The 23,559-nt window shown below is 42.2% G+C and overlaps 1 protein-coding gene across 1 annotated transcript in view; it reads right to left on the bottom strand.

Moving 5' to 3' along the window:
- The window catches only part of LOC133518112 (patronin), a 91,484-nt gene that overhangs the window by 15,310 nt on the left and 52,615 nt on the right, over window positions 1-23,559 (bottom strand). The window contains exons 12-25 of the mRNA XM_061851699.1: window positions 23,385-23,480; window positions 22,295-22,420; window positions 21,169-21,359; window positions 19,986-20,018; window positions 18,467-18,523; window positions 16,174-16,241; window positions 15,014-15,269; window positions 13,140-13,388; window positions 11,484-11,713; window positions 6,254-6,902; window positions 5,125-5,256; window positions 4,526-4,630; window positions 3,941-4,128; window positions 393-478 (exon numbers count right to left, since the gene is read on the bottom strand). Of these exons, the coding sequence (XP_061707683.1) occupies window positions 393-478; window positions 3,941-4,128; window positions 4,526-4,630; window positions 5,125-5,256; window positions 6,254-6,902; window positions 11,484-11,713; window positions 13,140-13,388; window positions 15,014-15,269; window positions 16,174-16,241; window positions 18,467-18,523; window positions 19,986-20,018; window positions 21,169-21,359; window positions 22,295-22,420; window positions 23,385-23,480 (2,466 nt within the window). The remainder of the gene's footprint in view (window positions 1-392; window positions 479-3,940; window positions 4,129-4,525; window positions 4,631-5,124; window positions 5,257-6,253; window positions 6,903-11,483; window positions 11,714-13,139; window positions 13,389-15,013; window positions 15,270-16,173; window positions 16,242-18,466; window positions 18,524-19,985; window positions 20,019-21,168; window positions 21,360-22,294; window positions 22,421-23,384; window positions 23,481-23,559) is intronic.

Genomic DNA, 23,559 nt, shown 5'->3' with positions numbered 1-23,559 from the left:
TTTGTATTTAAAGCGCTCATAGCAATGTGGACTTTTCAAACTTGAACATGCAATACCTTTATACCATCAAGGGTTTTAATATTTGTCATAACATAATTGGATTATTCCCACTAGTTACCACCAAGTTGTTACCAAGTAGCTACTGGGAATATTTCCCACCTTTTACCAATGGTAACTATGGGGAAAAAATCCCACTAGCTACCACCAACTCGGTTTGGTGGTAGCTACTGGGATGTTTTTCAAAATAATGTAAAAGGTGGAATTTTTTCCCAGTCCCAACTAGTGGGAATAACCCACATAATTTTGTGAAGCCAAACTCTATCTATGGCACTTATTCCTTTGATGGTACAGGGTAAAATAGACTGTATATACATGCGACAAGGTGTATTTACCTCTGTAGAGGCCGGCCCGCTCCGCCAGGCTGTCCTGCGAGCCGCGGTAGTAGTCGCGCCGCATGGTGCCTGGTGCACACAGATAGCTAGTACGAGACCACCAAAACTACCCACCATCTTTCAAATTAATGAAGTGGCGGTTTTCGTGATTTTCGTGATAAAGGCAGGGTTGGGGCGTAGCATGAGTCAGTAGATAAATAGATCTCTTATTTGAGAAATAATGCGCATGTCCCATGTTTATTTTGAATAATATTAAAATCACAGAGCAACTCAAAAGCTCAACGAGGGTGCGGAATGTTAGGGTCGGTAACGCGCATGTAACTCCTCTGAAGTTTCAGACGTCCATAGGCTACGTAGACTGCTTACCATCAGGCGGGCCGTATGCCTTGTTTGCCACCGACGTAGTATTTAAAAAAACTGATTGACTCATGCTACAAAAAACATTACGATTGGCGGGATATAGGGCACATTGGCCAAAAAATCACTGGAAATATTTTTACACAATATTTCCTGCGAAACTATGATGGTCGACTTTAGCGTGTGATACAAAGACTACATCTGTCTTCTTCTCTCACTTGCTAGAAATTAAAGGATGGTTATCTTGACTTTGCCACTATTAAAGTGTGATAACATTGATAATTCTTAATAAAACATATTAAACTTTTTTTTTTCATAATTTACTAAAGTTTAGATTTCCAGTGATTTTTGGAACATAGCCAGGATATTTTACGCGTATGCCGTGCGAACGGGGAAAGTTCAACAGCTATGGGGAAACAAAACGAAACTCATACGCGAAACATGCTATATGAACATTATTTGTTTGGTGTTAAATAGGACCAAATATTAAATAGGGCAAACGTTCTCTGATCGATTTATTCAACGATTCTGTTTAATAAAGGTATCAAACATCGAAACGTTTATTTAGACTATTCTCCATGTTTATTTGGCCGTATTTGTACTACGAGTATCTATTTATGTAATAGGGTAAATCGTCAATTACCGGCCACCTTATTCTAAAAATGCTTCATCTAAAAACAGAATACATTTTTAGTATAAGGTGGTCAATTATTAAGGAGTGGTCATTAACTGACAATTTACCCTATGTAGTGTGAATGTAAAATAATATCACATATTTTAAAATTAGCATGTAATGTATAAAATTGCTATTGTGAAGACATGAATAATATAATAATAATATATTATTTTACATGCACGCCATATTACATCAAGTTAAACAACCAACAGCATATATTTTCTTCTACTCGTCGACTCTAATGGTTGAATTAATATTTCGTATACCAAACTATAATTGCGTACGTTTCATGTCTGGGCTCCCAACTCAACCACAATAGTATTTTATACAATCGTGATATAATAGAAAGCTTTTCAGTCGACTACCGTGTTTAGGCAACGAAGCTTGCTGAGTTGCCTAAGTAAAGTACGAGATTGAAAAGCTTGATTTAAGGTAAATCAATCTGTCTAAAAGGAGTTCTTATGGCGCAAATATTTGCTGTTTATTGTAATGTACAATAAAAATATAGTAATTGGTAATAACAGGACAACATTAGTAAAAAAACAGGGGCCACACATGAGGCAAGCGTTCTCGGCTAAATGTGTCGAGAACTAAAAAAAAATTATAATGGTGGTGCATCAAATATACTTTTAAGAAGTTGCAGCGAATTTGGATTAACTTTTTTATTCTGTAGTAAAAAAAATAGTCAAACGTCTGAAATATGAACGCTCCGTCACCGTAAGGTATATACATACATAAAAGTGCGCTTAAGGTGCATGGCACACTGCATCCGATTCGCACGTCGCTGCGACGTGCGAGTGGGATGTCGCTATAATATGCGGATAGCGTTGTCTCGCTCAAACTTCGGAACAACGGGCGAATCAAATGCAGTGTGCCATGCACTTAATTTCGTTACGTGCGCATAATACAAATAATGACATAACATGAGCAGCCAAATATTCAATTAACAAAATGTCTGTCTGTAAGTCTTGTAAATGAAATGTCGGTCATAACTTAAGTTATACATTACAGCAATACAACGTCATTGCATCGAAGCGTTGCCGACGTACTCGAAATGCAGTATAAAATTTGACGAGGTGTCGCGATCCAAACGGTACTTTTAGCAGCAAGAAGTGGAGTGGAGTAGGGTTCCTGTACTGGCGACTCACCGGTGAGGTTGGTGGAGGAGGGCTGCTTGCTGCCGAGCATGCCCTCGGCCTGCTGCAGGGCGCCGCTGTCCACGTGTATGGTCTTGGGGCGCGCGCGCGGCGGCTGCTTGTACTGGCGACTCACCGGTGAGGTTGGTGGAGGAGGGCTGCTTGCTGCCGAGCATGCCCTCGGCCTGCTGCAGGGCGCCGCTGTCCACGTGTATGGCCTTGGGGCGCGCGCGCGGCGGCTGCTTGTACTGGCGACTCACCGGTGAGGTTGGTGGAGGAGGGCTGCTTGCTGCCGAGCATGCCCTCGGCCTGCTGCAGGGCGCCGCTGTCCACGTGTATGGTCTTGGGGCGCGCGCGCGGCGGCTGCTTGTACTGGCGACTTACCGGTGAGGTTGGTGGAGGAGGGCTGCTTGCTGCCGAGCATGCCCTCGGCCTGCTGCAGGGCGCCGCTGTCCACGTGTATGGCCTTGGGGCGCGCGCGCGGCGGCTGCTTGTACTGGCGACTCACCGGTGAGGTTGGTGGAGGAGGGCTGCTTGCTGCCGAGCATGCCCTCGGCCTGCTGCAGGGCGCCGCTGTCCACGTGTATGGGCTTGGGGCGCGCGCGCGGCGGCTGCTTGTACTGGCGACTCACCGGTGAGGTTGGTGGAGGAGGGCTGCTTGCTGCCGAGCATGCCCTCGGCCTGCTGCAGGGCGCCGCTGTCCACGTGTATGGCCTTGGGGCGCGCGCGCGGCGGCTGCTTGTACTGGCGACTCACCGGTGAGGTTGGTGGAGGAGGGCTGCTTGCTGCCGAGCATGCCCTCGGCCTGCTGCAGGGCGCCGCTGTCCACGTGTATGGTCTTGGGGCGCGCGCGCGGCGGCTGCTTGTACTGGCGACTCACCGGTGAGGTTGGTGGAGGAGGGCTGCTTGCTACCGAGCATGCCCTCGGCCTGCTGCAGGGCGCCGCTGTCCACGTGTATGGTCTTGGGGCGCGCGCGCGGCGGCTGCTTGTACTGGCGACTCACCGGTGAGGTTGGTGGAGGAGGGCTGCTTGCTGCCGAGCATGCCCTCGGCCTGCTGCAGGGCGCCGCTGTCCACGTGTATGGTCTTGGGGCGCGCGCGCGCGGCGGCTGCTTGTACTGGCGACTCACCGGTGAGGTTGGTGGAGGAGGGGCTGCTTGCTGCCGAGCATGCCCTCGGCCTGCTGCAGGGCGCCGCTGTCCACGTGTATGGTCTTGGGGCGCGCGCGCGCGGCGGCTGCTTGTACTGGCGACTCACCGGTGAGGTTGGTGGAGGAGGGCTGCTTGCTGCCGAGCATGCCCTCGGCCTGCTGCAGGGCGCCGCTGTCCACGTGTATGGTCTTGGGGCGCGCGCGCGCGGCGGCTGCTTGTACTGGCGACTCACCGGTGAGGTTGGTGGAGGAGGGCTGCTTGCTGCCGAGCATGCCCTCGGCCTGCTGCAGGGCGCCGCTGTCCACGTGTATGGTCTTGGGGCGCGCGCGCGGCGGCTGCTTGCCGCGCAGGCGCGTGGGCGGGGCCGCCGCCGGCCGCGCCAGGTCCATGAACTCCGACTTGTCCAGGACCTTGCCCTGTAATTCATATGGCAAAGTTAGGTTGAAATGCGTTCGACCGCACAACGTTGCATACTAAAATTAAAAGCTGCAGCCTGCCTAATATAAATAAAATTATAATACGCACCATGTCATGTGACCAGCTGACTAACTTACCACCGCGATACTGACTGACTATTTTTTCTAATTCTTGATAGCATCTAAACTATCATGTGACAAAGTACTAACCGAGAAGCGATGACGAAATGTGCGCCTATCCCACGGTCTACAACGCATCGGCCGCGAAACGCCCGCTCGCGAACACGCCCGACGCTGACGCCGACCGCCATGCATCGGTTAAAACAACTGTATAATGTTCGACATAAGCGAACGAGCACGCTCAGAGGTGTTCAGTGACCCTGAGGTAACATCTCACCTCTCGCTCGGCCTCCTCGATGGCCTTCTTGAGCTTGTACTGCTGCAGGATGGCCTCGCGCCGTCTCGCTTGCTCCTCTTTCCTCGCCGCACGCTGTTCCGCCACCTGATAATTTTATTTATAATATTTTCATAAATGATCAACAAATCGTGGTAAGTGATTTGAATAGAATAAAGAAACCTAAATGTACTATATTAAAAATAATGTTTTAATAACAAAACCTCTATGAAACTCAAACTAAAACAAACTGAAACGGTTTACTCATTTTTTTTGTTCATTAATGGTAACCTATTTGAATATATTGAAGAATAATATTTCCTTTCCACGCCTTGAACATTCTCACTACAGTGCTATTTATTACTACCTAGGCGCAACATGCAAGACCGCTAATCCTATGGGACGTCGACAATTTTTCGAGTCCCCCGTCCCTCAAGTGAGATTTGTTCATATTGGGCTTGATTTCCTCCATGCCCTCCGTGCTCGCTCGTTTAATCGGCTGTAGATTTTGACGATTATCTAGCGCAAGTCATCTACTAAATAACATAACAATAGACACCGCGAACGTAAGGCAGTTGAAACGCCTGAACATCAGTTCCGACCTGTTCGTCCCTCGCGCGGCGCGCGGCCGCGGCCTGCTCCGCGCGCGCGCGGGCCTCGTCGGCGCGCTGCCGCCGCTGGAGGGAGAGAAGCATTATTCGCTCTTTCTTTCGCTCCATTTCCTCTGCTGAGTTCTGGAAATTAAATACATAGGTTGTTTAGATATTTGACTTCTCCTTTTTTCAGAATAACTTCGAACCGAAATTCGCCATCGAAGATTCAAAGTCGAAAAGAAGAAGTCGTCGAAGTTTATATTGTTTTTTCGTCTCGCGGGAGACCTCCGTGCTACCTGACGTACAGACATACAGCACTCACCGGGTCCGGGTTCATCTCGCCGATGACGAGCGCGGCGGGCTCGCCGCCGGGCCGCAGCGGCCTCTCGCACGGTGTCTCGCGGGAGACGTCCGAGGAGACCTCCGTGCTACCTGACGTACAGACATACAGCACTCACCGGGTCCGGGTTCATCTCGCCGATGACGAGCGCGGCGGGCTCGGCGCCGGGCCGCAGCGGCCTCTCGCACGGTGTCTCGCGGGAGACGTCCGAGGAGACCTCCGTGCTACCTGACGTACAGACATACAGCACTCACCGGGTCCGGGTTCATCTCGCCGATGACGAGCGCGGCGGGCTCGGCGCCGGGCCGCAGCGGCCTCTCGCACGGTGTCTCGCGGGAGACGTCCGAGGAGACCTCCGTGCTACCTGACGTACAGACATACAGCACTCACCGGGTCCGGGTTCATCTCGCCGATGACGAGCGCGGCGGGCTCGGCGCCGGGCCGCAGCGGCCTCTCGCACGGTGTCTCGCGGGAGACGTCCGAGGAGACCTCCGTGCTACCTGACGTACAGACATACAGCACTCACCGGGTCCGGGTTCATCTCGCCGATGACGAGCGCGGCGGGCTCGGCGCCGGGCCGCAGCGGCCTCTCGCACGGTGTCTCGCGGGAGACGTCCGAGGAGACCTCCGTGCTACCTGACGTACAGACATACAGCACTCACCGGGTCCGGGTTCATCTCGCCGATGACGAGCGCGGCGGGCTCGGCGCCGGGCCGCAGCGGCCTCTCGCACGGTGTCTCGCGGGAGACGTCCGAGGAGACCTCCGTGCTACCTGACGTACAGACATACAGCACTCACCGGGTCCGGGTTCATCTCGCCGATGACGAGCGCGGCGGGCTCGGCGCCGGGCCGCAGCGGCCTCTCGCGCGGTGTCTCGCGGGAGACGTCCGAGGAGACCTCCGTTCGCTCGTCTCTCGCCGGCGAAGCCCTAATCTCCGCCCGATGTACAGGGAACTCCTGAGGCTCCCAAGCTTCCGGACTCCCTCGTTCCGGACTCTGGTATTCTGTTCTTTCTTTCTTAGGTGACATTCGCTTCACCCGTAGCGGTGGTTTGGGTCGTTTCGGCGCTTCGTTATCGAAGGATATGTAGAAGCCTTTCTCGTTCGTTTCCTCCTCCTGTTCTAATTGTTGGAATGAGTTGCGGCTTAAGGAGGGTCTAGTGGGGGAAGGGATGCGGTACGTTCTGGTGCCGGAGGTGATGTTGAGGCGGTTGATGCCTTGTCTGAGGGCGTCGTCTTCCGCGTTGCCTATGAAGGAGATGTTCTGTGGTTCCATATCGTCGACGGGCGCCGGACTGGCAGCTCCAAGCTGCTGCAAGCTGACAGGCTCGGGTCTTCTAGAGACTTCTGGAAGCGAGCCCTGCCGTTGGGGGGTTTTCGATCGGCGCGGACTGGTCGTCAGCGGCGGCGATTGAGAGTATTGGTGTTGGTTGGGTATCACAGTGTAGCTGGGAAAAAACACTTCAACTTTAGAGTCAACTCAGATAAAAATAATAAACGATTGGATCTATTCTAATTAAGTCCAATTAATTGCGGTCTGCTTCGCAAGTCAGCAGACGTAAATTCAAGGTCTGTTAAGTTAAAAAGTGTTTCAACAGTTTAGGTTTTGGTTACCTGAGGGTGGATGTATCTGTGGGGGTGTTAAAATAATTAACCGCAACCTGGCAACACTTTTTAAAAATAAATTTTTTCTTGTCTATGTCTTACATCCGATGGTTTCATTGTGCTTTTCCCTAAGCCCTTAAATAATAATTAAAACATTAATCCGATTTACATTAGAGGATTCTAAGAGGTCATGGGCCATTTGTTCCTCAAATAATTAAAATTAGTGTTTTACCGATAAGTTTCGCGGCTCAGTTGTCAAAAAAGTTAACTTAACCTAAAAGTGCCCACGCGCTGCGTGGCAAGTTTTTATCTTTTCAGCCATTTCAGCCTAAATTATCATTAAATCATGGCCTCGCAAATATCAATGGGCACAATTGAGAAGTTAATTGGCAGGGAAAACTATCCGACATGGTAATTTGCGGTCAAGAACTACTTGGAACACGAAGACTTGTGGGATACTATCGAACCAAGTGCCGATTATGTAGCAGACAACAAGAAGGATATAAAGGCGAAGTCGAAAATAATACTTCTGATTGATCCAATTAACTACGTTCATGTACAGGAGGCCACCACGGCGAAACAGGTATGGTCAAAATTGGAACAAGTGTTTGACGACTCCGGGCTCAGTAGAAAAGTAGGTTTGTTACGAGATCTGATTTCAACAACTTTGGATGACAGCTCTGGTGTTGAAGAGTATGTAAATAAAGTAATGACAACAGCTCATAAGCTTAGGAATATTAATTTTGTAGTCGGAGACGAGTGGCTTGGTACTTTGCTTCTCGCTGGCCTCCCTGATGTCTACAAACCGATGATAATGGCTATTGAGAGCTCAGGTGTGTCTATTACAGCTGATTTTGTCAAAACAAAGCTGCTCCAGGAGGTGAAAGTGTCAGATTCTGCAGCATTATATGTAAACCATAATAAAGCTAAAAATATACCTAAGTCTCAGAAAAGTTCACATGGTAATCAACAAAAGAAGGGGCCAAGATGTTATAATTGCAATAAATACGGCCATTTCAGTAGTTTCTGTCACTTCCAGAAGAAGAATAAAACAAATACCCAAAATAATGGTTATTTTGCCGCTTTTTCTGTTGCAGACACTTTGGATGAGAATCGCTGGTATATCGACTCTGGCTGTTCTTACCACATGTGTAGGGACAGAAACTGGATGTACAATGTTACTCCGGCAACAATAAGTAGCATTAAAGTGGCAGATAAGAAGACTTTAAAAGTGGAAGGATGTGGCAATGTTAACTTGCAAATAACAGACTCCGAAGGCAAACCTCAGACAATTCAGGTTAGAAATGTGTTATATGTACCTACTCTGGCAACCAATTTACTTTCTGTAAGTGAGATGACAAATAATGGCTGTGTGCTTCAATTTGAAAAAGATGTCTGTACAGTCTACCAAAATAAAAGACTGATTTTGACAGCTTTTAAATGCAATAACATGTATCTTTTGAAAGAAATTTCTGTAGCACCGGCATTTTTATCAACTGTTGAAGAACAAGATACAAATATTTGGCACCTTCGAATGGCTCATCTGAACTTCACTGATTTACAAAAAATAGTTGATTGTACAGAGGGTGTTAAATTATCAAAGAAAGGCAGCCAAGTCTGTACAACCTGTATGGCAGGTAAAATGAAACGACAACCATTTAAAAATGTTGGAACCAGGGCTACCGAACCTTTGCAACTAATTCACACCGATGTTTGTGGACCGATGGAAACTAGCTCTATAGGAGGTTCCAAATATTATGTCAATTTTATCGACGATTATAGTAGGAAAGTTTATGTGTATTTTATGAAAAATAAATCTGAAACTTTACAGAGCTTTAAGGATTTTAAAAACCTAGTAGAGAATGAGACTGGAAAAAGAATAAAAATGATCCGTTCTGACAATGGAACAGAATATATTAATAAGGAATTTAAATTTTTTTTGAATAAATTTGGCATACAACATCAAACAACTAATCCTTACTGCAGTGAACAGAATGGGATGGCTGAAAGAATGCATCAAAATCTGGTGCAAAAAGCTAAATGTTTGATTCTAAATTCCAGGTTAGAAAAGGCATTTTGGGCCGAAGCAGCATCTGCGGCTGCTTACATAATTAATCGGTCACCAACGAAAGCTCTGGACTACAAAACACCATATGAAATGTGGTCTGGTAAGAAGCCTAATATTGAAAATTTAAGAATATTTGGTTGTCAAGCCATGGTTCATGTGCCTAAAGAGAAAAGACAAAAATGGGACCCCAAGTCAGTCAAAATGTTATTTGTCGGATATTGTGAATACACAAAGGGGTACAGATTTTATGATTTAAAGCAGAGAAGAATATACAAAAGCAGGGATGCCGTTTTTCTTGAGCACACAGTTCAAAATAATAGCGTTATTGTACCATTATCAGAATTACAAGAAAAGGAGACGGAAGACTTGTCCCAAACAGCTGATACTTCCAGTGAATCTCCTGACACATCTGAGCCTCAAAGTCCAGCAGATACAACTCTAAATGGGAGCCTTAAGAAAGAAATATCTGAGGATGAGGATACTTACTTCACTGATAATGCCGATGAGGAGTACATACCAGATGAAAAAGTAAGTGATGAATTATCTCGTAAAATGACGCTAAGGCCAAGAAATAACAAGCCTGTCACCTACTTATGTCAAGAAAGCATGAATGGTTCAAACCAAGCAGTAGCTTTTCTCGCAAAAGAGCCAGAAACCCTACAAGAAGCTCTTTCAGGCCCGAATGCAAAAGAATGGAAAGATGCCATGAGTAATGAATATGAGTCACTCCTGCAAAATAATACATGGACGTTAGTACCCTTACCAGAAGGCAAGAGAGCCATTCCGTGTAAATGGGTCTTTAAAATAAAGACTGATGCTAAGGGCAAGATTGTACGATACAAAGCAAGACTTGTCATTAAAGGTTTTATTCAGAGAAAAGGAATGGAATATAATGAAATATTTGCTCCAGTTGTTCGTCATACTTCAATCAGATATTTATTAGCATTGGCTGTTAAGTACAATTTATTCATTGAACAAATGGATGCAGTTACGGCTTTCTTACAAGGGGATATAGATACCGAAATATACATGTACCAACCACCGACTTATGAACATGGAGAAGAAGTATGTAAGTTGAATAAATCTATTTATGGCCTGAAGCAGGCGAGTCGTCAATGGAACTTGAAACTTACATCTGTTTTAAAGGAATTGGGGCTGAAAAGTTCATCAGTGGACCCCTGTATATTTTACAAAACATTTGAAACAAACATTTTAATTGTACTCATTTATGTTGATGATATATTGATATTTTATAACAATGAACACATGGGTCAAGAAATAAAAAAAAAATTAAAAAGTAAATTCGACATGAAGGAGCTTGGTTACATACATCATTTTGTCGGTTGGAGAATTGAACAAAACTCGTCAAGAAGCGAAATTTATATTGATCAGACCGCTTATATAGAAAAAATTCTGCAAAGATTCAAGATGACAGATTGTAATCCTGTGCATTCACCATGTGACCCTAGCATTAAATTGATCAGCACAGAAGATGAGAAAAATATACTAACAGACATACCTTACCAAGAAGCAATTGGAAGCCTGTTATATTTATCCCAAGGGACCAGGCCGGATATATGTTTTATAGTAAACAAATTAAGTAGCTTTAATAACAAGCCAGAACAGCAGCACTGGCTAGCTTTGAAAAGAGTGCTGCGATATATTAAAGGTACTAAGGAAATGAAATTAATATATAGCCAAAATACTGAAGAAAAAAGAACATCTGGCTACTGTGACTCTGACTGGGCTTCAGACATTAACAGCCGAAGATCTTGCTCCGGCTACACTTTTTTGTTTCAGGGTGCAGCAATATCATGGTGCTCTAAACGTCAAAACACCATTGCCCTTTCGACTATGGAAGCAGAATTTATGTCGCTTGCTGCTGCTGTACAAGAAGCAATGTGGCTCCGACACTTGGAGTCAGAATTACATCATGATGTTGGGACATCATCGACTGTTATATATTGTGATAATCAAAGTGCCATTAAATTTGCAGGTACAGAATCCTATTGTGCCCGCAGCAAACATATAGACATCAGGTACCACTTTGTTCGAGAGAAAGTAGCCAAAAAGGAAATAGAAGTCATCTACCTTGGAACCGAGGACATGGTGGCTGATATCCTGACCAAATCCACTTCACAAGTGAAGATTCACAAATGCTCCAGTGCCATGGGTTTGCGCTTAAAGGGAGGATGTTAAAATAATTAACCGCAACCTGGCAACACTTTTTAAAAATAAATTTTTTCTTGTCTATGTCTTACATCCGATGGTTTCATTGTGCTTTTCCCTAAGCCCTTAAATAATAATTAAAACATTAATCCGATTTACATTAGAGGATTCTAAGAGGGGGCCGTACCTGAGGTGGTTCTGGTCGGTGCCGTTGTGGTGGCGGTCGTTGCTGTAGTGCACCTGGAAGGGCTGCGCGGCGGAGGCGGCGAGGGCGGGCCGCTCGTGCAGCACGAAGCCCTGCGGCGCCCAGCTGCGCTCCGACGGCGCGGGGGAGGGGGACTTCCACGTGCGCGGGGGAGGGGTGTGCTGCGGCGAGTACTGCTGCTGCTGGTGGTTCTGCTGCTGCTGCTGGTGGAGCTGGAATACCAGTATATACTTTACTATGCTACGCGTGTTTACAACGTTCACCTAACCTTATATCAAAGATTAGAGGCGTATTATGAAAGTAAATTTTGTAGTTAATTAAATGTATTGCCATCTTTCGACACAGGAATAAAACTCTTAAAATTACATATGGCTTGGCTATGTTCTTTCACTAATTTGTGATTAAATATAAAACGATGTCGCCATCTACTCGAGTATAGGCCAAAAGTATATGGCCATCTATTCGAGCATACATTTTTCTTGATTTATCGAGGCGTGATTTTTTTAGACTTTATTTATCTGATACGAAGTTATATATATCTTTGCTTATATTAAGTAGGTAACATCTAACTTATAATAGTTATAATTGGTAATATCACCTATAAAACCAGATGACCATGAAAATGAAACGCGTGGAGGATATGAATACATCTCCGTAAAGCGTGAATGGTATGCATCTTTATGTCTTAAAGAGCCTTTAAACGAAAATAGAAAGAGTCACCAACTGGAAAACCTTCCAACCCATTTCCCTGCTGCTGTCATGTAGAGCCCACATCCTCCCCTACGGCTGGGGTAAAACTTTCCATAAAGTTCTATATCATTATACGAAATGTTGTCTGGGAAGAGCGGGGTCTCCTGTCACAGGTATAATATACGTAGTTACGTACTACATTAACTGTATCGTCAATACGAAGTATTTACCTGAATAAATAATTTTGCATTTTCATTATACTGGTTAGACTAGTACTCAAAAGTTATCTAAGAGTTACCAGTAGAACTCTTCTTGAAGAAACGACATAGACTCTACTGGACCTCTTTTACTTTAGGGCAAACAGAAAGTAACCAATCTGCCAGCCCCTCAGCTCATTTTCCTGATGCTGTGCATGTTGAGCCCACGTCCTCCTCTGCGGCTGAGGCGGACTCTCCTGGAGGTTAAACGGGTTAGACCTTCCATAATCCTCCATATTTCTATACTGGACCTATCACCTCTCTAACGAAAAAAAGTAACCAACCTGCCAGCCCCTTAGCTCATTCTTCTGCTGCTGTGCACGTAGAGCCCCCGTTCTCCTTTGCGGCTGAGGCGGACTCTCGTGGAGGTTAAACGGGTTAGACCTTCCATAATCCTCCATATTTCTATACTGGAACTATCACCTCTCTAACGAAACAAAAAGTAACCAACCTGCCAGCTCCTCTGTGGACATGTCCAAATCCCTATACTGGTTGGGCTCGAAGTTCTCGAAACGTTGAAAGTATTTTTTGGAGATGCGACACTACAGCACCGTGCCGTACTTAACGCATTGAGTGCCGGGTTCTCTGTTAGCAGTCACTTTCTTATACAAAGCGGCAAAACGCTGGGATCGGCTACGAGCGTAGCGCTACGAAAACGTTGGTTGTGAGTGTTAAAGAGAAAGTAACCAACCTGCCAGCCCCTCAGCTCATTCTCCTGCTGCTGCTGTGCATGTTGCGCCCACGTCCGCCTCTGCGGCTGAGGCGGGCTCTCATGGAGGTAAAACCTTCCATAATCCTCCATATCCCTATACTGGTTGGGCTGGTTGTACTCGAAGTTGTCGAAGGGTTGCGGGTAGAAGTCCCGCGGGAGGTGCGGGGTGGAGCCGAAGGCGTTGAGCGCGGGGCGAGACACGTTGTGCTGTGAGCTGAATTGGCTGTGCTGTGGAGTGAGCGGTGCGTGTTATTGCGTGTGCGAAGCTGGATTTATAATAACATTTACCACTTGACTGAGACGATTCGTAAGATTTTTAGTACGAGGTAGCTTAAACGTAATCGATTTCGATCAAGCTTTTCAATCTCGTACCTACTTAGGCCACTCAGCAAGCTTCGTCGCCTAAACACAGTACTCAACTGAAAAGCTGGACGATATCACGATTGTATATAATACTATTGCAGTCGTAATGGCAATTGACTGTGCCGTTATGTTATGAACATGTTTTATTACTCAAGCAATTGGTACGAGTATATACTATATTTGACCAATTAAAAAATCGAAAACAAATTCATATTTGAGTTTAGTTAAGTTTAATTTTAATGCTATTTTTTATGGGATAAACTAACGAAGATACAAAATGACCTTGTTGAATGCAAGTTTTAATATTAGTTTATTAATGAAGTATCAATTTAACCCTTTGAACGCTTTACATCATAAACACAAGCATCACAACGCCAAGGTCCCGGGCGCAAGAGAGCATATGTAAAACTTACTCGAAAGTGTGACGGTTACTTTAACAGCGTCCGCCATAACACCTATAGTTGTCCTTGGCGCTGTGGGCACGACTAGTAACGACGCTTTTAGGTGTTTTTGGCGTTCAAAATGTTAAACATGTGACGATATCTGCCGATAGTTTATTGTAGTTAAAAGTTTTCAGTTACGTTTAATCAATGTGCTTGGTAATGCAATTATTGGTTTGCAGCATTGCTCCCAGGCCTTATGCTTCCAGGCATTATACAATCCCAAAAGCTGTCATGTAAAGCTATGATCACACATACATTTTAAATCCAAGAAAAATCCAGCTACCCCATTATTTTTCTTCTTTTATTAGTATAAGCTTTGAGAAGTTTTTAAAGGCTGTGTTTTAAACAGCTTAAGAAAGAAAATAATATACGCGGTGCTTACGAGGAACCCGACAGATTTTAACTAGGTACCCATTTTTGAAACCAAAAGAAGGAATTTTTTTTTAAGGTAAGTTTAGGTTTAGGTAAAGTTAGTTAATATTTTAATTTAAAGTTTGTGTATTTTTTTTTGTATCAAAGCCTTTATGAGCCATATTGATTGAAATAAATACACTACAATTTAGCAAAAAAAAAAAATGTTACGTTTTTTTTCGATTTTTTTATATATTTGTGGATAAAAAGTTAAAATTTTTACTTAAAATGAATTTTTACTTTATTCGTACAACCTAGTTTTTGCAAAGTGTTACTTGTCACTTCTGATATGTATCAATAAGGATATTTAGAGTACGCCTCATAGTGGCAACATCGCTATCATAAAGGCGTTTTTCACTAAGCAACAATTAAAAAAAAATATGTTTTTCAATTGTCATTAACACCGAAACTAGGCGAATTCGTTTATAGGACATTTTAATCTTTAAATATCATCAGGAATACACTGTCAAAATCTTTCGGGTTCCTCATGAGCACCGTGTATGTTTCTATAATGTACGAAAAAACTTTATCCAAAGGGAATTTGATCTCTGTACCTTTCCAATAAGATTTAAAATGTATAAATGCACCCAGAAGTTATAGCCACAATTCTCACCCATTTCCTTAGCCTAAACTTACCAATTGTGGAATGTTAGGTGGATACTGCTGGAACGGCGACTGCGGCTGCGGCGGCTGAAACAGCTGTTTGGCTTGCTGCTGTTGTAGTTGCTGCTGTTGCTGAGCTTGCAGCTGCTGCTGCAACTGCTGCTGCAGCTGTTGCTGCTGCTGTTGCAGCTGCTGCGTCTGCTGCTGCTGCTGTTGCTGCTGGATCTGGTTCTGCTGCGTGGCGAGCCGCGCGATGTCGCTCTGTATGTCCTGCAGGCTGGAGTTCATTCTGTAATTATTGGGTATTGCATCGAGATCCGATTGTTTTTGAATTTTGAATGTGTCTTATGCCAAAGGGTTTAATGCCAAAACAGTAGTCAGATAGACAGAAAAACAAAGATATAAGCATATGAAAGTTATAAAAATAGTACCTATATCGAAAATAGCCCCAAATAATTAATTAGTTTAGAGTGAAATTTTTATTATCATCAAAAAAAAGACCAAACAGAAAAGAGAACATTCAGGAAATAGTATACTTATTTGAATAGAATATCACATAGAAATACTCACACACAGAAACAAACAAAATTCATCAAATCTATACATGCACATGTATAACTATGTATGTAGTCTAAAGGTGCCACGAATACTGATTTTGGCCGAATACCGAATAACGTATATTTAGACACACTCTTGGCCGAAGTGCAAAATATTCAGCAATATACGGCTGAAAGTGGCCGAATAGTCCGAATACCGTATTTTCGTGGCATCTCTAACCACCTACATGCTTTTGGTAGCTGCAGCTACCAGCTGTCACCTTTATTACAAGCTTTTATTTAGTTTCACCTGTCCCGTTGTCTGTCTGTCGGTCTGTAATCAAATCTTGCAAGTTAAATTTGATCCACTTCCCGGTTTCCGATTGAGCTGAAATTTTGCCTGCATATGTAAGTCGGTGAAATGCAATATTATGATACCATCGAGCTGATCTGATGATGGAGACAGGAGGTGGCCATAGGAACTCTGTGATAAAACAACGCAACCTAATTGTGTTTTTAGAATTAGCTCGATGAGTATTAGTCGCCTGTCTAAAAAAAAAGTACAGTCAGCGACAAAAGCTTGTAACAAAAATGATTTTTTGCCAAAAACTTATTTTATTATAATAATAGAAATCACTGAAAAGTAGTTTGACTTACTTGGCTATTGACTGTTGGTACTGCTCCAACGCTACGTTGTCCACTGTTTGATGCGGCGCATCCATATCCTAGAGTCAATTAAATTATTACATTAATAAACACTTTCAAGCTTATTACACACCAAATGATATAAGCATGATAAGCATCGATGAATGTTGGAAATTAAAATAATTTTAGCGAAAAATATATCTCATTACACAATGGGTGAGGTAAAAAACTTAAGGAAGTCACCTGTTGTATGTAGTTGTGAAGTGTTCGAATAGACAATACATGTTTAAAAGACACACACAAACAAAACAAATGTCTATTCGAACAGAACACGTCACAACTACATACAACAGGTGACTTACTTAAGTTTTTTACCTATATGATGTTTTAAGCCTCTCGGGGTTTAATGGGATATAGTTTAACGACTAACGACGGTATTTTTATCGGCCCGTCTGCACGCAATTTAAAAAAAAAAACTCGAAAGGCTAAAGAGGAAAGGGGACGGCCGTTTCCGTTCCATATAAACGTAGTCCCCATTTTCCTCTCTGGATATTGACATAATGGAAAATATTTTCTACATAATTTGGTGCATATTTACCATAGCTATGCCCCTAAGTTTTTTGATTATTGTAATAATTTGGAGCGAAAAACTGATGGTGATGTCAACAAAAAATCCATTAAGCCGCATGTCATATCAATATGGTTCAGTGAAGGGGACGGACTGAAAATCAGCGCTGCGCAGTCAATTTGTAATGAAATGGCTGACGCAGCATATTATGCTGAGCCCGTTCCTTTTGCCGCGCATGCCAATATTTTTTTTAAGTTAAACATTTTAAATGCTTCTAAATCTTATAATAATTAAACATTCGAAAAAAATCAAACGTAGAGGCATAGCTGTGGTTGATACACAAATTGTATCAAAATATTTTCCATAATATTTATATTCAGAGAGGAAAATGAGGACCACGTTAGTATGAAAAGGAGATTTCGTCTTAACATCTCTGAATTATGTCACTTATAATTAATTCGGCATAAACACCAAGGTTCATGTAGCGAAGACCGTCTATCAGGTACCTCTAGGTCTACAAGCTCTTTCGTTGTTTCTAACTCTTTCGTTTACATATTCCACTTACAGAAGGTCGGTAGACCAGAAGAAGCGAATCTCTTCCTTCCTGACTGCGTTAATGTTTCTAATACTATGACGGTGTTTACCACATTTACCTTAGTTATTGCCGTTTTGCTTTCAATTCTATAATAAATTGTAATTGACATGTTAATTACGTTTGGAAAGTGATGTTAATTATGATGCATACTATACCAATGGATTTATAACATGCAAGTCAACAAACTCATGCAGAGTTTAAGTAACTATTTTGATTTCCAAGATCTATAATATCCATTTACTTTATCACTCAAAACCGGCAAACAAGGATATTAGGTAATGAAAGGCCTTTGAACATAGCCACCCATGTTTCATAGCATAAATCATTAAGTTACATACAGAAGTATATATATTACAAAGAAAAGATTACAGTAAATTGACATTGTTTACCACGAAATGGGCTCGCCTGAGCATAATGCTGAGGGCCTACCGCGAACCACGTTCGACGTGTTGCCTCCCTGTCACACTTAAGTACAAATGTACAAGTGCGACAGAGAGGCAACACGTCGAACGTGGTTCGCGGTAGGCCCTCAGACCCGAAGGTCGCGCTGATCTTCCGGCGAGACCATTTGTGGGCCACGATCGCAACTGTACGGCACGGCCTCGTAAAACTGAACGCATCCACTTACGACAGCTACTAGCGCCATCTATGTGTATTGCGTATTGCATAGCTACCGACAGGGCTGGCCGCTAGTTAATATTACACTCACATCCTGAATTAGAGTAAACTGACGTTTATAGGCGTGTCTTTAATGATAGCTGGGTTTTGTATTTTTTTTCTCGGACTTTTATTTAATTTGCTATCTTGTATGTGACTATGTAGGTTTAAAAGTGGTCTTGAAAATATGCAAACATGAAATAATAATTTGGCGTACTTATATAAGGCTCAAGAATGCAATATTATGATACTGACGTTAGATTAGTATGACAGAACAACGCAAACGCAGCGAGGGAGATTAGAGTTGTTATAGTTTGGGATCTTTCGTTTTGATGATTACTGAAAATGTCTGTTTAAAGAAAATTAAGTATAAAAAGTTATATAAAAAATAAAATTCTTGATTAAGTAAACAATTTTTACATATTATGCACGCTGCAGTCAGTCTATCTTATTCCGGCTACGAGGTAAATGGCCCTACAACGCACCTGCTGAGGCTTATCTTCGGGCCGCTCGTCGCCGGCCGGCGTGCGCGCGCCCTTACCCTGCAACACCGCCACCGTCACTCCATGCACGCATTCATCGGGGTATAGGACCACTAGTGGGTAACTCGTGGGTCTAACGGTAAAAACTGACGTTTGTGCAGTGCATTAACATCTATTCGGGATTATGTTATGAGAAATTAAATAAATAAAAAATCACGAAACAGTATGTCATTTTATGGTGTACACCGTGTTATTTTGATTTCCGTTAATTTCAAGGATGGATTCCTGAGCTTAAATTGTGTAACTTTCTCAAAGAAACCGGTATTCCAATTAACTCCATTTCGGAGATAATCAATAATTATTTTTTATCTTATAAGGCCCTTACGAGCGTGTACACTTGCCTTAGAGCCCGTTTACATATTGATTAGTGTTTAGTTCGAGTGTATACATTTGCTACTAAACGTAAGTACTTTCTCGGACGATCGATGTTCAAAATGACATTGATATGTCACAATTTTCAATTGTTTGGTTGAGTTAAATGTAATGCCCGTATTATAACAATGTTATATGCAACATTTAATTACTTATTATAAAAATTAAGATAACAAAAAAAAAAACATTTATTTTTCTTTTTAATTATTTATGACATTTAGTTTCCTTAAACGTACTTACCAATTACCCGAAGTTAACGGAAAACAATAAAAACACGGTGTATAAACCACTACACGAATCGCTACAGATGTGTTTTATTGGAAGAGTTCCCTCGATCCATAAAATCTTATCAACAGATCCTGACCTGATGACCACCTATAAAGTATACCATTTCAAACAAAAGAAAAATCCAAATCGGTCCAGCTCGAGGAATTGGGGAACATAGATAAAAAAAAGGTAAAAGAAAAGAACAAAGAGTCCGGCGAATTGAAAATCCCTTTCTTCTTGAAGTCGGTTAAAAATAAAACTAAAGTGATGAAAGCCGAATAAGACCTTAATGCACCTAGTTAGGGTTACTTTTAGGATCATATACGCCAATAAACAAATCCATGCTTTTCAATATCGTGTAATGGAAGTGGGTTACTCCTACATAAACTTCATTGTGCTGACCTTGTGAAAATGTATCTTAAAACTGAATAGTAAGGTTCAAAATGGTGTGATGGACTTGGGACTTAGTGATTGCGCAAAAAACTCGTGAAAACTGGATGAATATATAAATAGTAATAATAATTTAATGTAAAAAGCCGCCTGAATTTACGTATAACCAGCAATTCGGCTGTACTCAAAAGCTTAATATTATACAAAAGTAAATCGTTTTCAAAGCTCTAAAAATAGTATAATAATATCTGCAGAACTACTACAGTATTCAATATTTAATTCGAGATGAAAGGCATAAAAGCGAATGTGAAACTATATCGAATTATTTGTACAGTATTCTGAAATAAATGAACCAAGTGACGTCACAAAGTAAAAATACGAAATGTACTAAAAACTAAGTAAAAAGAAGAAAGATTTGTGACCAGCCACTCACCAAAGAGGCCAGCTGGTATTGCAAATATGTATCCTAATAAAATAGAAAAACATATTATGTACTGTTGTAAAATAACTCGGTTTAGGGCGATTAGTATGTGTGTGCTACCGTTACCACACGTATTCTTTAAGAATATGTTCGAGGTAAAACAATTGGGTTATTCGATATTACAGATAGTTTTACAAATTATTTGTAGGTCTTCTCTAATCTTGTAGCCTATCCATACATTCCCACTTATTACACATACTCATAAAACACTAACACACTTATATTTAAAATTAACACTCAAACATACAAAGTATAAGACGAAATTCACTTGGAAATTGAAAAGGACATATTTTATACACCCACAAAAATACCGCATTCACCTTTAAGAAAATGTTCCTCGCATTATCTAGAATTAGAGTTCAGCAGTGACTATTCTATATATTACTTTATTTAGTCTCGATAATGTTTTTTTTACTGTTGTTGTTTGCGCTAATTTATTGCGCGTTTATGTCGTTTTAAAACACTGTCACTTCTGCAAACTAATGACGTTTATTAATCTTATAGATAAAACAGGAAAATAATTACGAACTTTGAAACTTTTGCTTAAGAGTCGCCAGTACTGAGTCGCCGCCATACAAACGTAGTTACACTCTCATTTTATAACGACATGCTAAAATAACATAAAACTTGACTAGAACATAGTTTTTATTGCTAGAAATTGTAATGCAAAGAAAATAGAGCGAGTAGGAGTGTTGCGATTTCTAGCAACGAAAAATAACTTCAGGCATATATATATGTTACTTCAACGTACATGCCAAGTTTCATGTTGTTCCAGCAAGTCGTTATAAAATGAGACCGTAACTTCAATTGTATGAATAGGTGAATTCGGTGGCTCTGTACTTGCAACTCTTAATTGTAGAGGTTTGTTTGAAGGAAGGTTTCAATCCGTAGTACATTTTCGTGTTTTATTGTATGTACCAAACCAATAGTTCTAACAAGACACACATTAAAATTTCACTGATCGATAACCGTCCAACAAAAACCAACATTTTCATCAGTCAATAATGATGCAGCGTTTTTAAACTTCCTATAGACCAAAGAAAATGTCGCCTCAGTATGCAACCTATAACCACAGAATACCGAGCGTAGTTTTCATCGTAAGCTTACCAACCAGCTTCATCAACAGCCAACTTACCCTAGTAACAGCCTGAAGAAACGCCTGCTGCCCTAACTGTTGCCTCTGCCGACTGACAGCGACCTCCATTCTTCGCTTCTCCTGCTCGATTCGTCTCCGTTTCTCTTCTAGCTTTAACCGTATGTTGTTTAGTTGCGCGGCCATGGCTTGCCCGCCGCTTGGTGACGAGTCGTCAGATTGGTCGTCGCCGTCTGACAGAAGATAGATTGTTTTAAACCACGTCAACTACAGTTCGTTTTTAGGATAAGGACTAACTCCACAGAAGTATGAGATTGTAAATAAAGCACTTCATATGGTAAAATTGTCGGTAATAATCGTATGTCATGGATGTACCGCATAGAAATCCGGTAAGAATCCTTATATTTATTTCTGCGGAGTTCTCTTCCTAATGCTACGGGAACGAAGTGTAACGATAAAATATTTAGCACTATTTTGGTGCGTAAATGAGGAAAGGCTTAAGCTTTTGAACATCGCATATGTAGTGAATCTAATACCACTAACTGATATATTTACATGATAATGACTATGGAAAGATATATGGTAGTCAGTGGGAACAATGAGCAATCTACATGTTTGATGTTAATTTCAGTTACACCGTGTGAAATAAATTATCAAAAGGATAAAACTTTTCAGTACTATTGATTCTGTGTTATATTGAGTTATTTTGATCTCTTGGGAGTATGTGATCAAAATATGTTTTTTTTTTAGGCTGACCTACTTTGTAATAAAGAACAGGAACGGAGTATATAGATGATAAAAGAACCCAGTTTAAAATAAACTAAAGAAACAAAACAAAGAAAACCATTCCCAGTTATCTTATGATAATCAAGAAAAACCCAAGACCAAATTTTGTGTAATGTTTTTTTAATAATACACGCAACTGCACACGCCGTATTTTATATGGCTATAATTAATTTAATATCGATAATACTTTTATTATGATTAGTGACTGAATCCTTCAGTACTCGTTTATATAAGTGCGCGCGAGCGCGAGTAATTCAGACACTAACCCGAAGATAAAGCATTGACTTTTGTTTTCGGGTTCGTGTCCGAATTACTAACGAAATTGTCTCACACAATATAAATAGCAAAAAAAAAAATGTAATAAACAGAAAGTATGACTGACTGGGCTGCGCGTCCTGCGCCAGGCACTGCTGCTGCCACGTGGTGGTGGCGGGCGGCGGCGAGCCCAGCGTGGCGCCCGCGCGCCGCGCCGCCGCCTCCTCCGCGCCCGCCCCTGGGGAACCCCACACTGGTAACCACATGGCCCGATGTTACACGGATACAGTGAAGGTTCTAGATCACTTCTGGAGACTTCAATGTAGTTAGCTGGCCCTACACTAGAGGAAACTAGAAAATGCCACAAATGCCACCTCAAATCCTTATGGAATTATGACGTTAATACTATAATTTCGACAATTAGTCGCTATAAACTCGGTGCAGAATTAGCTGAGATGGTATAGTGACTGTTTTAATGCATGATTGTTAGCTACAGAGATATAGAGTGATTTTTTTACGTCTAGCCATATCTGTAGGGTCCTATCCTCAAATGAGTAGATTATACTTAATATATTGAAACATTGAATAACGAAATAATGATTGATGTATGAAGCGGAGTTGGCGCTTAGTAAAAATTGTGCAGTATGATAAGCTCGGTTCTCCATACAAACGTAGTTACGTTCTCATTTTAAAACGATTAGCTAGATCGCTTTAAAATTTGTACTTACAATAGGATAAGGTACATCTAGGGCTGTAATTAGTTTATGTAGCCTCAGTTACCATAGTAAAAAAAATACAGCGAATTTAAGATAATCATACAAAACTTGTTTTTGCTCTATTTCGTTTTTTTTATAAGGTGGAGCAAAGTAAACAAATTTCAATCCTAGATACATCTAGGGACCAGGTCGACGGTATGAGGTATACCTCATGTCATTGTATGTGCAAAGTTTAATTACAATCCAACACGTAGCTTTAAAATCACACCGAAACTCCGGGAAGATGAAATTCCGCCGAGCTTGCCGGGGACTCTTAAAGTATGGCTAAACGTAAAATAACCTTGCAAAAGGTTGAAGTACCTTTTTTGACTAAGAATGACTTTTATAGCATAACTTTTTTAATGTAGTCATCTAGAACCTTCAGTAAGAAATCGAGTTAGTAATGGGAATATGTGGTCCAAAGCGCACATCGAAAGCGGCAAACAAGCAAACGGCACGCACCTTGATCTCCGTTTCTGAACTTGAGGTCCGCGAAGCTGGTCTTGGTTATGTCGCCGTCGGTGGAGTCTCGGTTTAGGTAGAAACCGTCACCACCGCCTAGAACAAACGAAAAATGGTCAACAAAAGACAACAACCCGGACCCGGACCACCCCGGACCCGGACCCGGGTACGTCCT

This window comes from Cydia pomonella, chromosome 5, assembly GCF_033807575.1.
Source record: "Cydia pomonella isolate Wapato2018A chromosome 5, ilCydPomo1, whole genome shotgun sequence".
NCBI classification, from domain to species: domain Eukaryota; kingdom Metazoa; phylum Arthropoda; class Insecta; order Lepidoptera; family Tortricidae; genus Cydia; species Cydia pomonella.
This window is presented reverse-complemented; position numbering and strand designations above follow the sequence as displayed.